At 43.2% G+C, this 16,304-nt stretch overlaps 1 protein-coding gene across 2 annotated transcripts in view; it reads left to right on the forward strand.

The window, feature by feature from the left end:
- Positions 1-16,304, forward strand: part of LOC106608509 (RNA binding protein, mRNA processing factor) — a 58,150-nt gene that overhangs the window by 8,550 nt on the left and 33,296 nt on the right. For both annotated transcript variants that reach the window (XM_045721467.1, XM_014206455.2), the window contains exons 2-3: positions 10,341-10,418; positions 11,925-11,963. In XM_045721467.1, the coding sequence (XP_045577423.1) occupies positions 10,341-10,418; positions 11,925-11,963 (117 nt within the window). The remainder of the gene's footprint in view (positions 1-10,340; positions 10,419-11,924; positions 11,964-16,304) is intronic.

Here is a 16,304-nt window from a genome sequence, read left to right on the forward strand (position 1 = left end):
TTAACAGATGACCCTCAGTATCTAACAGATGACCCTCAGCATCTAACAGATGACCCTCAGCGTTTAACAGATGACCCTCAGTATCTAACAGATGACCCTCAGCATCTAACAGATGACCCTCAGCGTTTAACAGATGACCCTCAGCATCTAACAGATGACCCTCAGCATCTAACAGATGACCCTCAGCATCTAACAGATGACCCTCAGCGTTTAACAGATGACCCTCAGTATCTAACAGATGACCCTCAGCATCTAACAGATGACCCTCAGCGTTTAACAGATGACCCTCAGCATCTAACAGATGACCCTCAGTATCTAACAGATGACCCTCAGCATCTAACAGATGACCCTCAGCGTTTAACAGATGACCCTCAGCATCTAACAGATGACCCTCAGCATCTAACAGATGACCCTCAGCATCTAACAGATGACCCTCAGCATCTAACAGATGACCCTCAGCGTTTAGCAGATGACCCTCAGCGTTTAACAGATGACCCTCAGCGTTTAACAGATGACCCTCAGTGTTTAACAGATGACCCTCAGCATCTAACAGATGACCCTCAGCGTTTAACAGATGACCCTCAGTATCTAACAGATGACCCTCAGCGTTTAGCAGATGACCCTCAGTATCTAACAGATGACCCTCAGCGTTTAACAGATGACCCTCAGTATCTAACAGATGACCCTCAGCGTTTAACAGATGACCCTCAGTATCTAACAGATGACCCTCAGTATCTAACAGATGACCCTCAGCGTTTAACAGATGACCCTCAGTGTTTAACAGATGACCCTCAGCATCTAACAGATGACCCTCAGCGTTTAGCAGATGACCCTCAGTGTTTAACAGATGACCCTCAGCGTTTAACAGATGACCCTCAGCATCTAACAGATGACCCTCAGCGTTTAACAGATGACCCTCAGCGTTTAACAGATGACCCTCAGTATCTAACAGATGACCCTCAGCGTTTAACAGATGACCCTCAGCATCTAACAGATGACCCTCAGCGTTTAACAGATGACCCTCAGCATCTAACAGATGACCCTCAGTATCTAACAGATGACCCTCAGCATCTAACAGATGACCCTCAGTATCTAACAGATGACCCTCAGCGTTTAACAGATGACCCTCAGCATCTAACAGATGACCCTCAGCATCTAACAGATGACCCTCAGCATCTAACAGATGACCCTCAGTATCTAACAGATGACCCTAAGCGTTTAACAGATGACCCTCAGCGTTTAACAGATGACCCTCAGCGTTTAACAGATGACCCTCAGCGTTTAACAGATGACCCTCAGCGTCTAACAGATGACCCTCAGCGTTTAACAGATGACCCTCAGCATCTAACAGATGACCCTCAGCATCTAACAGATGACCCTGACTGTTTAACAGGTTACCCGTTTATGGTCATGGGAACCCTAAAGACGAGAGAGTCAGCCAGGCAGAACATGTTAGGCTGACTGCTGAAAGCCATGAATCTTTAGCCAGCATGTCAGCCATGCCAACCAGGGTTAGGCTCTCCATCATTGGATTAAGTGGGTGCCTTACCATCAGGGGTTAAATTGGTTTGTTTTAGGAGGTGGGGCAGCTCCACTTGAAAATAGTTGATTTTTAAAGGGTCATTTTTTTCTGTAACTGGAAGTTTTAAGCTTAACCAAAATTGATTCTACTCGGTTTCTGTCCAGTTTAACTCATGCTTTACCGACTTCAAAACAAAAAAGATAAAGGTTGGGTGATCAGTAACAAAGGGATTTGTGGGAAAGACAGAGAGGGGGGAGGGTCTTATCACAGAGAGGGGGGAGGGTCTTATCACAGAGAGGGGGGAGGGTCTTATCACAGAGAGGGGGGAGGGTCTTATCACAGAGAGGGGGAGGGTCTTATCACAGAGAGGGGGGAGGGTCTTATCACAGAGAGGGGGAAGTGTATAGGGAGAGGAAATAACTATTTAGCATACTGAGGCAGCTGTAAATGTAGTCCAAAAACAGACAATCTACTTGACAGTCTGTGAAAGTATCCTTCCTCTTGACGTGTTAAAAGACCCCTCGCAGCCTGTCTCTGGGTTCAAGATGAACGGCGGTTGATTGACAGGAAATGAAGAAGCCTAAAGGCTCAGGACGAGGTTCAGTTTAAATGAGAGGAAGACAAGGAGAACACAACACCTAAAGACAACTCTTTATTTGCTCTTGCTTCAATCATTTGTTTATACGTTTTCTGGCTTCAATCATTTGTTTAAACAAAAAAATGTTTTGTTTCAATGTTTTCTGGCTTCAATAATTCATTTTAACGTGTTCTGGCTTCAATCATTTGCTTTAACATTGACAGACCTTTGAGAGGCAGTGATCGGTGGTACAAAACCCCTTTCTTGGTTTTAGTGTATTTGACCTATCAGTTAACCCATGACCCAAACACTAACCTTGCTATGACCTCTGATCTTGAATGGGGAACTTGACCTTTTGTTTTCACCCTGACTCATGCAGGATTAACAACAGCCTCAGATGGATTCAACCATTTTGGGTCATTTGACACTAAGAAGGCCTTCAGTTTCTCTTAACCATAAAAAAAAGCTATAAGCATGAAGGAGACTGACAATAACAGAGAACAATGACAAAAAAATCTTTCCAATTCACACGTGTGTATTAATACACACTTGCGCATTTGTGAAATAGGACAAATATATGCACACACACACACACACACACACACACACACACACACACGTAACAGTGTAGGTTCCGTCCCTCTCTTCGCCCCAACCCGGGCTCGAACCAGGGACCCTGAAACACTATTAGCGCGCACCACCGCTAACTAACTAGCCATTTCACATCGGTTACACTCACCCCCCTTTTGACCTCCTCCTTTTCCGCAGCAACCAATGATCCGGGTCAACAGCATCAATGTAACAGTGTAGGTTCCGTCCCTCTCTTCGCACCAACCCGGGCTCAAACCAGGGACCCTTGCACACATCAACAACTGACACCCACGAAGCATCGTTACCCATCGCACCACAAAAGCCGCGGCCCTTGCAACGCAAGGGGAACAACCACTTCAGGTCTCAGAGCGAGTGACGTCACTGATTGAAATGCTATTAGCGAGCACCACCGCTAACTAACTAGCCATTTCACATCGGTTACACATACACCACACACACAAATCAGACCTCACAATGCCAAGGTCAAACTCCAGGGCCAGATATCTACCTACCACACCTGAGTCCTCTATCTACGGAACTTGGCTCCAACACAGATAATATTCATCCCACTCACACTCCGAGGTCATGTCTCTCATTTTAACAGAAACAGGAGGTCAAAAAAAGCACATAAACTCGACTCAGAACACCTATCTGAAACCTTGCATCTCTGACTTCAAGAAAGGATGCATTCCATACATTAGAAGTAATCGATTTATGAATATTATAATTGCTTATGAAACAATCAATTGTGACATAGATATAATTCTATGAATTGTATGATCAGACAGATAATTTAATAATTCTACCAAATTTTTCTAACTCAGAATAAAAGTCTTTATCTAAGTCTGCACAGATGGGTCTTTCTTTTGCTGTTCATCAGTAGCTCTTTACAATTGTCACAAATTAGTTATTATTAATTAATTAATAACCGTTATAATGGCTGAGAAATATCTTTCTCGTTCTACAAACTCAAACTGTTTTGTTACTGAAATGGCTTCGACTGTAAGCGTCAATATAATGATAGCTAATCATGTTATACGTTTTTAGAGTATGTTTGGTCAGGGAAATGGTCAGGAAAATGGTCGGTTGTTATTGATTCTGAAAACAGCCTTCATTTTGTGTGAAAAGTGTTACTTACGGCCGTTGTTTTGGAAATGGTTTGACATCTCCTCAGTTTGAGCTACAGTTGGAGATGATGACTTTGTTCTAGAGTCAGGGTGGAAATGGTCAGGGTGGAAATGGTCAGGGTGGAAATGGTTAGGGTGGAAATGGTCAGGGTGGAAATGGTCTGACGTCTCCTCAGTTAGAGCTACATTTGGCGTTGATGACTTTGTTCTAGTAGTGGCTCTGGGACCCCCATAAGGTGGCTCTGGGACCCCCATAATGTGGCTCTGGGAACCCCATAAGTTATCTTTGGCCATCGCAGTTGAGGTGATGACTTCATTCACAGGCAATGGCATCATAGAGGGCTGATTAGAGGTGCATTCCTCCCGCGGGACACACAGCAAAGGTGGCCTTAATAGGATCTGATGTTTTTGGCCCGGTGCGCACCGAGCTTTGCTAACTGTTGCCAGGTAACGGCACTGTGTGCACTTTGTGAAGTTCTCAGCTGGCTGGTGGTGGGTCTGCTGTTTTTGATTGAAGTACGCTCAGCGGGTTGGTGTGCATGAGAGCACCATAAATGGTCAATGATTCCAAGCCAGAAACAGGGCACCTCAGCACTATGGGAATGCAGGTGGAAAACTCACAGTGACTCAGGAGAATGTTCGAAAACATGGCTTAAATCAATTAAATACCCAGTGCAGTCAAAATTCAGTTTAAAAAAAAGAAAAAATTATATTGCACAACAGCTGATAAAACGAACACAATATACATTTGACAAAAATGTAACAGTGTTATTTCCTGATACTTGCTGGTTGAAAATACAATCTACATAGGACCTTCTAATCAGCCTGTTTGCGTTGGTGGGAGTTTGGGTTTGCCTGGTGACATCACTAAATGGTAAATTGGTTAATAGACTAATAACAAAGAGAGTTCCAAACCTCTCTGCCTAAAACAGCTACTTTTCAGTTTTCCCTTCCCTCACTCAGACCACTCCCAGACAGTCCTAGCAACATTTTGCTTGAGAAATAGTGTTTTGCTAAAAATTTGAATGGAATACTATTACAGTAAGCTACTTACTTGCTACTCAGAAATGATTTGATATTGCTATAAAAGAAAAAGAAACACTGCATATGTCCTGCATGTCACATACTTTCATCATATTTTATTTTATTCTCCAGAACCACTGAGTCTAGTTAAGTGCAGCTATAGGCTTCTAGCCAGTTTACTGCATAGTAAAAGTGTAATATCTCACCTCACTGGAAACAGTAGGACACCTGTTTACACCCATGTCTTTTCATAGTAGTCTAGGGGGAAAAAAATAACTAATCGATAGCAGATGTGTGTGGAGAACCGTTAACACATTTGACCATCATCTGACATCCGACAGTGCACGCACCACAAAACCACACGTGTTTCAGCATATATCATGTAACACAATAACTAACGTCATACTTATAACTCAGTGCAGTAGAGCATGGTCCAACTCAGTTAGGAATGTCTCATTGTTCTGTCTGTATAGTGGACTCAATGTTGGGAGTCCTCGTCTTGACATGTCCAGAGTGTTTCAGTAGCCTTATAATAGACTGGTTAGGGATTAAGCCCACAGCAGCATAGTTCAGTAACCTAGTAATGGAGTTGTTAGGGATTAAACCCACAGCAGGACAGTTCAGTAACCTAGTAATGGAGTTGTTAGGGATTAAACCCACAGAAGCACAGTTCAGTAGCCTAATAATGGAGTTATTAGGGATTAAACCCACAGCAGGACAGTTAAGTAACCTAATAATGGAGTTATTAGGGATTAAACCCACAGAAGCACAGTACAGTAACCTAATAATGGAGTTGTTAGGGATTAAACCCACAGCAGGACAGTTCAGTAACCTAATATTGGAGTTGTTATGGACTAAGCACACAGCAGGACAGTTCAGTAACCTAATAATGGAGTTGTTAGGGATTAAACCCACAGAAGCACAGTACAGTAACCTAATAATGGAGTTGTTGGGGTTTAAACCCACAGCAGGACAGTTCAGTAACCTAGTAATGGAGTTGTTAGGGATTAAGCCCACAGCAGAACAGTTCAGTAACCTAATAATGGAGTTGTTAGGGTTTAAACCCACAGCAGGACAGTTCACTAACCTAATAATGGAGTTATTAGGGATTAAACCCACAGCAGGACAGTTCAGTAACCTAATAATGGAGTTATTAGGGATTAAGCCCTAATAACTCTGACCAACGTGATCTGGGTTCCACATATTTTATTTAAGTGAAACGCACAAAACAATAAAGAATAAACGATACGTGAAGCTCAAGCAGTGCTCATAGGGAACTACACAGAAACAAGATCCCACAACCACAGGTGGGAAAAATAACTACTTAAATATGATCCCCAATTAGAGACAACGATTACCAGCTGCCTCTAATTGGGAATCATACAAAACACCAACATAGAAAAAGAAACTCGAACACCACATAGATATGCTAGATCACCCCCTAGTCACGACCCCTGACCTACTACACCATAGAGAAACAATTGCTCTCTATGGTCAGGGCGTGACAGTACCCCCCCCCTCCAAAGGTGCGGACTCCGGCCGCAAAACCTGAAACCAAATGGGGAGGGTAGGGGGGGTGATTAGTGTTGGTCGCGGCTCTGGTGCGGGACGAAGAACCCGCTCAGCTCGCGGATCCACCAGCTTTGGTGGCGGCTCTGGTGCGGGCCGAAGAACCCGCTCATCCCGCTGATCCAGCCATGGACCCGGGCTGAACACTGTGCCTGGACCTCGGTGTCAAGGAAGGCTCCTGCCATGGAGTGGGACTGGACACCAGCCCTGGCCTGGACATCGGTGCCGATGAAGGCTCCTGCCATGGAGCAGGACTGGACGCCGTATCTAGACTGAACACCGGTGCAGAAGAAGACTCCGGCCATGGAGCAGGACTGGACGCCGTGCTTGGACTGGGCATCAGCGCAGGGGAAGACTCCGGCCTTGGAGCTGTACTGGACACCGTGCCTGGACTGGGCACCGGCGCGGAGGGAGGCTCCTACCATGGAGCTGGACTGGACGCTGTGTTTGGAAGCTCCGGACAGTTGACCCTCGCTGAAGGTTCCGGACCGTTGACCGTCTCAGGAGGTTCCGGACCGTAGACCGTCTCAGGAGGTTCCGGACCGGGGACCATCTCAGGAGGTTCCGGACAGGGGACCGTCGCCGGAAGCTCCAGACCGGGAACCGTCGCCGGAATCTCTGGACTTTGAAGGCGCACTGGAGACCTGGTGCGTATAGCCGGCATCAATTGTACTGGAACTATGACACACTTTGCACGGTGAGTGCGAGGCGCTGGCACAGGACGCACCGGACTGGGGATATGCACTTCAGGGCGAGTGCAAGGAGGGGACACAGGACGTACCGGACTGGGGAGGCGCACTGGAGGCCTGATGCGTGGGACCGGCACAAGTTACACCGGACTGGTGAAACACTCCTCCAAACGCCTGTGTTGCTGCATACTCTTAGCCAACTCCATTCTCCGGTATCCCTCCTCGCACTGTTCCATTGACTCCCAGGCGGGCTCTGGTACTCTCCTTGGGTCGACCGACCACCTCTATCTCCTCCCAGGTTGTCACTGGCTCACTCCCCGGCTCCGCCGACCACCCCGTGTGCCCCCCAAAAAAACATTTTCGGGCTGTCTTTTGGGCTGTCCTTGTGGCCGCGAACCCCGGCATCGTCGCTGTCCTCCTTTCTCTCCCTGCGTCTGCTTCCACAGAAGGCTATCGTGTCCTGACATGATCTCCTCCCAAGTCCATGATATTTTCTCCCTGATCTCCTCGTAAGTCCAGGATGCCATCTCCTCCTGGGCACGCTGCTTGGTCCTGTTGTGGTGGGATCTTCTGTCATGCTCGTCGTACGAACTGGAAGCATACTCGGACCAATGTGCAGCGTGATCTGGGTTCCACATATTTTATTTAAGTGAAACGCACAAAATAATAAACGATACGTGAAGCTCAAGCAGTGCTCATAGGCAACTACACAGACAACAAGATCCCACAACCACAGATGGAAAAAAGAACTACTTAAATATGATCCCCAATTAGAGACAACGATTACCTGCTGCCTCTAATTGGGAATCATACAAAACACCAACATAGAAAAAGAAACTAGAACACGACATAGATATACTAGATCACCCCCTAGTCACGCCCTGACCTACTACACCATAGAGAAACAATGGCTCTCTATGGTCAGGGCGTGACAGTAAGTTAATATTGGAGTTGTTAGGGATTAAACCCACAGCAGGACAGTTTAGTAACCTAATAATCGAGTTGTTAGGGGTTAAACCCAGAGAAGGACAGTTCAGTAACCTAATAATGGAGTTGTTAGGGATTAAACCCAGCGCAGGACAGTTCAGTAACCTTTCTCAGTTGATGAGAATGAACACATTATAAAAGACCATAAATTGTCACCCCGAAACAAGTTAGATGAAAGGTTCAAATAATTCAACTGAACTTTTGGATTGTCTTAAAAATGTGCTAAACTCTCAGTTTTGCTTCACCACAGTAATTAGGCACCAGAGTAGACTTTTAATCAGATCTCACATACCCTTACATATTTTTTTTCGTTTTTTTTTTTACTCTTCTACTTTTTCACTCATTGTTTTACAGTCCTTACTGGCTGTCAGCAACTGCCTTGATGTTCTAGTGCAGCTATGACACACAACCTGCCGTTGACAGACACCAGTGACAGATCTGTAGAGTTGGCTTGGCTCAGATAAGATAAAGGCTAAGGTGAGAAAGTCATTGAGGTTGAATCAGCCAGCTGGCGGTTCGGCTTGCCAGCTCTAGAGTTGCTAGGCTTCTCTGTTTGTTTCGGTGCAGTTTTGGCATCGGCTTAGGGTTTCACGTTGCTTTGGATGGATGTTTTATCGCTTCATCTGTTCAGTTCCTGTTGCGCTAAATGGTGAGTTGTGAAATCCACACTACTCTGAATTTCTACATGGCTAAATTCAGATCTACTTAGACAGCTTTAACTTCGAATCCGGGGTCTTAAACTAAAGGCCTGCGTGCCGAATTCGGCCCGCAAGCTGATGTAATGTGGCATGTGGTTGTCTTAGTAAATGCATCCGGCGGTTGCAAAAAAAAGTAATACAAATTATTATTTAAATTTTCTAGCAAATTCATCAGGGATATCAATGATGTAGTATACATAGTAAGCATTAAGCCTAGTTAAGTAAAGGTTAAATTGCACATTTGTTGACACTGGACAAAATGTATGTGCGTTCTTAGCTTGGACATTGAAGACAAAAAAACTAACATTTTACTTTCCTAGTTGAATATATTAACCCCCTATTCTTCCCCTTGTAGGGACACAATTCTTCACCTTCATGTCCTGCATCATTGTACCAATGAAGAGCACTGGTTTCAATTCACTGCACAGTCAACAAGAGTTTTCAGATCATAGATATCCTATCCCTGCTAAGCTTTACTAAAACCCTCCTTATTCTATATGTTTCCACTCAGCCACCCCTAAATTAGTTTTACTGACATCACTTTCTGGTTGTAAAGTGGTTTTCTGTTTAACGAGAGGTCATATAACAAATTACAAAATCTCTGTTACAACCAGGTAAATATGTCTCTTTCATGATGACAATGTATTTTTCTGGTTACTAAAAAAGACCATGACGTCATTGCAACCAGTTTTGCCCGCCGGGTTACTTCCTGTGTTGTAACCAATCCCGTTCCTGAACCTATCTTTGAGCCTATCAATTCCCAGAGCATCACTGTATGAGAAAGAAGCCTCAACAGTAGTCATCATTCTCATGTCGTTGTTTTTTTTTCACAGTTAACCCCTCTTGCAGAGAGAACCAAGTCATTCTAATCTGACATATACATCATAATGCAGCACTTTCTCCGCTTACTCACATCTCCCAAGTTGAAAAGTTCAAATGTAAAACAGAAGGTAAAAACTGCCGGGGAGGACGGCCATAAAACTCAGTGGGCCGTAGATTACATAGAGAAACGTAGTATGCTTACAAAGGAAAGTGTGCGTTGTGGAGGGAGGGAGGGGTGATGGACTTAAGTGATGCTTATATCGGTTGTGTGTATTATATTTCAAAGGTTTTACCTCGGCTTCAAGTGTATTTCACATACTTGTTCTCCATACGTAAATTACTGAATTACTGAGCTTATCAGACCATTTCAGACTCCATTTCTCTGTTTCAATGTCCTACATCATCTGTCAGGTACGGTAGCTATTTATAATTACTGAAAGGTTAATGAAAAATACATGAACGTCTCTCTCTCTCTTTCTCTCTCTCTCTCTTTCTCTTTCTTTCCTTCCCTCTCTCTCTCTCTTTCTTTCTTTCCCTCTCTCTCTCTCTCCCTCTCTCTCTCTCTCCCCTCCCTCCCTCCCTCCCTCCCTCCCTCCCTCCCTCCCTCCCTCCCTCCCTCCCTCCCTCCCTCCCTCCCTCCCTCCCTCCCTCCCTCCCTATCTTTCTCTCTCTCTCTCTTTTTCTCTCTCTCCCTCTCTCTCTCTCCCTCTCTCCTCCTCATCTCCTCCTCTTTAGGTCCGCACGTTATTTGTCAGCGGACTACCTCTGGATATAAAACCGCGAGAGCTGTATCTCCTGTTCAGACCATTTAAGGTGTGTATGCATTAAAATGGATGATATGAAAAGGCCTCTGTTCAAACAGGCACCGTTAACAGGCCTCCATTAGTGATGAGGAAATAAATGACAGTGGAAAACTACCTGCATTCCTCAACCTGGAATACAATCATAACTAAACCTGTAATCATGGCAACAAAAAATATACCAGGTGTCTCCAAAAAAAATTGTAGTTTTGAGAGAATAACACATTGTCAGTGTAGTTTACAGAACATAATCAAGCATTTTCATGGCACAGGAACTTTGCATGTTGCTACCTAATGTAATAGCACCACAGCTCCATCTGATACAGTGCTTAGGTCATACATTTGGTATGAACATTGAAAGGGTATATCATGTAAGTGTTTAAAGCAGTACATTTTGGCTAATCAGGTACATTTTCAAGGGGGCCTCAACATATGTTTTTTTTTTCCCCCATGACTAACCAACGACCAGTAACACTAACACACTTATGCATTTATGAGACTTTGCGTCAAAATATGTAAACGAATAAACGTATAATACATTTACAATGTTTTTATTGACACCATATGTCAAGTCAAATTAATGTTACATTGACATCTTTTTGTTTTACGAGAAGAACCGTCATTGTCATTGTTGAATACTATCATGGCATAAAATAGAGTATATACTGTCATGTTGAATACTATCATAGCATAAAATTGAGTATATACTGTCATGTTGAATACTATCATAGCATAACATAGAGTATATACTGTCATGTTGAATACTATCATAGCATAAAATAGAGTATATACTGTCATGTTGAATACTATCATAGCATAAAATAGAGTATATAGTGTCATGTTGAATACTATCATAGCATAAAATATAGTATATACTGTCATGTTGAATACTATCATAGCATAAAATAGAGTATATACTGTCATGTTGAATACTATCATAGCATAAAATAGAGTATATACTGTCATGTTGAATACTATCATAGCATAAAATAGAGTATATAGTGTCATGTTGAATACTATCATAGCATAAAATATAGTATATACTGTCATGTTGAATACTATCATAGCATAACATAGAGTATATACTGTCATGTTGAATACTATCATAGCATAAAATAGAGTATATACTGTCATGTTGAATACTATCATAGCATAACATAGAGTATATACTGTCATGTTGAATACTATCATAGCATAAAATAGAGTATATACTGTCATGTTGAATACTATCATGGCATAAAATAGAGTACATACTGTCATGTTGAATACTATCATGGCATAAAATAGAGTATATACTGTCATGTTGAATACTATCATAGCATAAAATAGAGTATATACTGTCATGTTGACTCCTATCATAGCATAAAATAGAGTATATACTGTCATGTTGAATACTATCATAGCATAAAATAGAGTATATACTGTCATGTTGAATACTATCATAGCATAAAATAGAGTATATACTTATACATGTTCCTAAACTGTTTATGCTAAGAATTTTTCTTGGTCTTTGTTTTAGGGTTATGAGGGATCATTGATAAAACTCACCTCAAAACAGGTAAGTAAAAAATACATAATTTTTCCACACGGTGTAACAAATGAGTGAACACATGGTTCAGTCCTTCAGCAGGCTGTTTCAGTGTAGTTTAGACATGGTTCAGTCCCTCAGCAGGCTGTTTCAGTGTAGTTTAGACATGGTTCAGTCCCTCAGCAAGCTGTTTCAGTGTAGTTTAGACATGGTTCAGTCCCTCAGCAGGCTGTTTCAGTGTAGTTTAGACATGGTTCAGTCCCTCAGCAAGCTGTTTCAGTGTAGTTTAGACATGGTTCAGTCCCTCAGCAGACTGTTTCAGTGCAGTTTAGACATGGTTCAGTTCCTCAGCAGGATGTTTCAGTGTAGTTTAGACATGGTTCAGTCCCTCAGCAAGCTGTTTCAGTGTAGTTTAGACATGGTTCAGTCCCTCAGCAGGCTGTTCCAGTGTAGTTTAAAAAAAAAAAAAAATAGCACATCACAGCACTACGGAACTGACCTAAATACCTGTAGCATCGCCGTCCTGAACACATCTGGTGTTTGGGTTAAAGTTCAAGATAAGATGTGCCCTTGGCATTAGGATATCAGGGGCCTGCTGGGAGAAAGCAATTGCAAGCAAAGTCTCAGTAGAGTAAGGACCTACTTCTCCTTATGTTATGATAGTTTTATTGAAGTGTATGAAAGTGTATTCTTATTTTGTGTGTGTCTGGTAGATGCTGGTGGGTGTGAGTGTAGTGTGGGGAATTACATTGGAAATGCAAAACAAGTTTATGAGAACTGTAACACGGGGGGGGGGGGGGGTAGACTGTAACACGTTACACTATATCTCAGTTAACCCTTTATGGGTGGTGTACTGTAACACAGCAAATGGTTTAGTTCGATTATATGCACTAGACATGGTGGAGGACGTGAGGCCCATCTGATGATAATGATGACTGTTAAATTTATTTAACAGAGTGGAGTGATGGATCTCTAAAACATCCACATATTTAGCTAAAGTGAAGGATTGAATTGAAACATTAGCTGGAGAACACTCCAACATGGTTGCTGAGGTGAAAGGTTAAATTGAAGCCTTAGCGCGGAGGACACTCCAACATGGTTGCTGAGGTGAAAGGTTAAATTGAAGCCTTGGCGCGGAGAACACGCCACCATGGTTGCTGAGGTGAAAGGTTAAATTGAAGCCTTAGCGCAGAGAACACTCCAACATGGTTGCTGAGGTGAAAGGTTAAATTGAAGCCTTAGCGCGGAGAACACTCCACCATGGTTGCTGAGGTGAAAGGTTAAATTGAAGCCTTGGCGCGGAGGACACTCCAACATGGTTGCTGAGGTGAAAGGTTAAATTGAAGCCTTAGCACGGAAGGAAAGTCCATCTGTAGCTAATTTATGAGCTGAATGGTACGATTGCTACTGTAGAGTGAAAACTGTGGTTGAAGGCTTAGCTGGAGGAATTGTTGCATTTCCATTGTCGTTGCACTTGCATTCAGTAGCATCTATGAATCACATTATTATTATGAACAGTACTGACATCAAACGGGAGAACCAAGGACACGGGTGGTACCTAATGTTGTGAGATTCTCGCTAGTGTTTATAGAAGAACTTCGGTATCCATAAAGTACTTTGAATGGCTGGTCATGGCTCACATCAACGCCATCATACCGGAAACCCCACTCCAATTTGCATTCCGCCCCAACAGATCCACAGATGACGCAATCTCAATCGCACTCCACACCGCCCTTTCCCACCCGGACAAAAGGAACACCTATGTGAGAATGCTGTCCATTGACTACAGCTCATCGTTCAACACCATAGTGCCCACAAAGCTCATCACTAAGTTAAGAACAACTGGAACGAAACACCTCCCTCTGTAACTGGATCCTGGACTTCCTGACGGGCCGCCCCCAGGTGGTGAGGGTAGGTAGCAACACGTCTGCCACAATGATCCTCAACACTGGAGCTCCCCAGGGGTGTGTGCTTAGTCCCCTCCTGTACTCTCTGTTCACCCACGACTGCGTGGCCAAGCACGATTCCAACACCATCATTAAGTTTGCTGATGACACAACAGTGGTAGGCCTGATCACTGACAACAATGAGACAGCCTATAGGGAGGAGGTCAGAGACCTGGCAATGTGGTGCCAGGACAACAACCTCTCCCTCAATGTGTGCAAGACAAAGGAGTTGATCGTGGACTATAGGAAAAGAAGGGCCAAACAGGCCCCATTAACATTGACTGGGCTGAAGTGGAGCGGGTCGAGAGTTTGACATCACCAACCAACTATCATGGTCTAAACACACCAAGACAGTTGTGAAGTGGGCATGACAACACATTTCCCCCCTCAGGAGACTGAAAAGATTTGGGATGGGTCCGCAGATCCTCAAAAAGTTATACAGCTGCACCATCGAGAGCATCCTGACCGGTATTGCAACTGCTCGGCATCTGACCGTGAGGCGCTACAGAGGGTAGTGCATACTGCCCAGTACATCACTGGGTCCAAGCTTCCTGCCAGCCAGGACCTATATACTAGGCGGTGTCAGAGGAAGGCCCAAAAAATTGCCAAAGACTCCAGTCACCCAAGTTATAGACTGTTCTCTCTGCTACCGCACGGCAAGCGGTACCGGAGCGCCAAGTCTAGGACCAAAAGGCTTCTTAACAGATTTTACCTCCCAAGTCATAAGACTGCTGAACAATTAATCAAATGGCCACCCGGACTATTTACATTTACCCCCCCCCCCCCCCACACACACTGCTGCTACTCGCTGTTTATTATCTATGTATAGTCACTTTACAAATACCTCAACTAACCTGTACCAACGCGCATTGACTCGGTACCGATACCCCCTGTATATAGCCTCGTTATTTTCATGTAATTTCCGTGCGTTACTTTTAGATTTAATTTTAAAATAATAATAATAACTTTTGTTTATTTACTAAGTATTTTCTTAACTCTATTTCTTGAACTGCATTTTTAGTTAAGGGATTGTATGTAAGCATTTCACGGTAAGGTCTACATCTGTTGTATTTAAATTGATTTGATTTGAACTGGTTCTAGGATCAGGACCTGCAATTGTAACAGTAAGCAACTGTATTTTTATTTTATTTTATTTCACCTTTATTTAACCAGGTAAGCTAGTTGAGAACAAGTTCTCATTTACAACTGCGACCTGGCCAAGATAAAGCAAAGCAGCGCGACACGAACAACAACACAGAGTTACATATGGAATAAACAAACATACAGTCAATAACACAATAGGGAAAAAATAAAGTCTTTATACAGTGTGTGCAAATGGCGTGAGGAGGTAAGGCAATACATAGGCCATAGTAGTGAAGTAATTACAGTTTAGCAAATTAACACTGGAGTGATAGATGAGCAGATGATGATGTGCAAGTAGAAATACTGGTGTGCAAAAGAGCAGAAAAGTAAATAAAAACAATATGGGGATGAGGTAGTTAGATTGGGTGGGCTATTTACAGATGGGCTATGTACTGTACAGCTGCGGCGATCGGTTAGCTGCTCAGATAGCTGCTGTTTAAAGTTAGTGAGGGAAATATAAGTCTCCAGCTTCAGCGATGTAACAAAATGGATGACTGCAGTGTAGCCGTTATTATGAGTACATGTTTCATGAATTGCTAAGGCATGACAATATGAAAGTGTGTATTCTTATTTTACATCTTTACCTGTCTATTATGTCATGTCGTTGGCTCTCAGATAGCGTGCTTGCAGACACTCTTGTGGGATGTTCAAGGGGAAGGGAGATGGAAGAAATTTGTGGGGTCAAAGCGAAGGTTTTGACAATTTTATTATTATTTTACCTTTATTTAACTTGGCAAGTCAGTTAAGAACAAATTATTATTTACAACGACGGCCTAGGAACAATAATGAGTCTCTGACGGTATCTTTTCGCTCTCTGAGGTGGCTGAAAATGAGCTTGTCTGGTGTGTGTCCACTTGGAGAGCTAGGCAGTTTAGCTTATGTCAGTGTACTTAATGCCAAATGACACTGTGTCCCGTAAAGAGATAACACATTCATTAAAACGGGGTAATGGTCATCGAGATTCCTCATGGACGGTATCGGCAAACGGAAAGCTGTCTTTGCTTTAAGTGGAAGTGAATCCTACATCATATTCATTGTCAGTATTTTGAGGACTTACTTGTTTGCCTTATGCCAGATGTCATATGATGCTTCTGTAGTTGTCATACAGTGTAACGGACTCAAGGCTTTGTTTTGAATGCCTCTTCCATGTTCTGTGTTCATTGCACTGTGAGTTGATCCTTCCTGACTAATGGTAATGACAGTGCTAATGAAAATCAATCATTCCTACAGAGAACACAGCCGTCTCCATATATAGCAAGCCGTCTCGCTCTCTCTCTCTCTC

The sequence above is a fragment of the Salmo salar genome, chromosome ssa07 (assembly GCF_905237065.1).
Source record: "Salmo salar chromosome ssa07, Ssal_v3.1, whole genome shotgun sequence".
Lineage (NCBI taxonomy): Eukaryota > Metazoa > Chordata > Actinopteri > Salmoniformes > Salmonidae > Salmo > Salmo salar.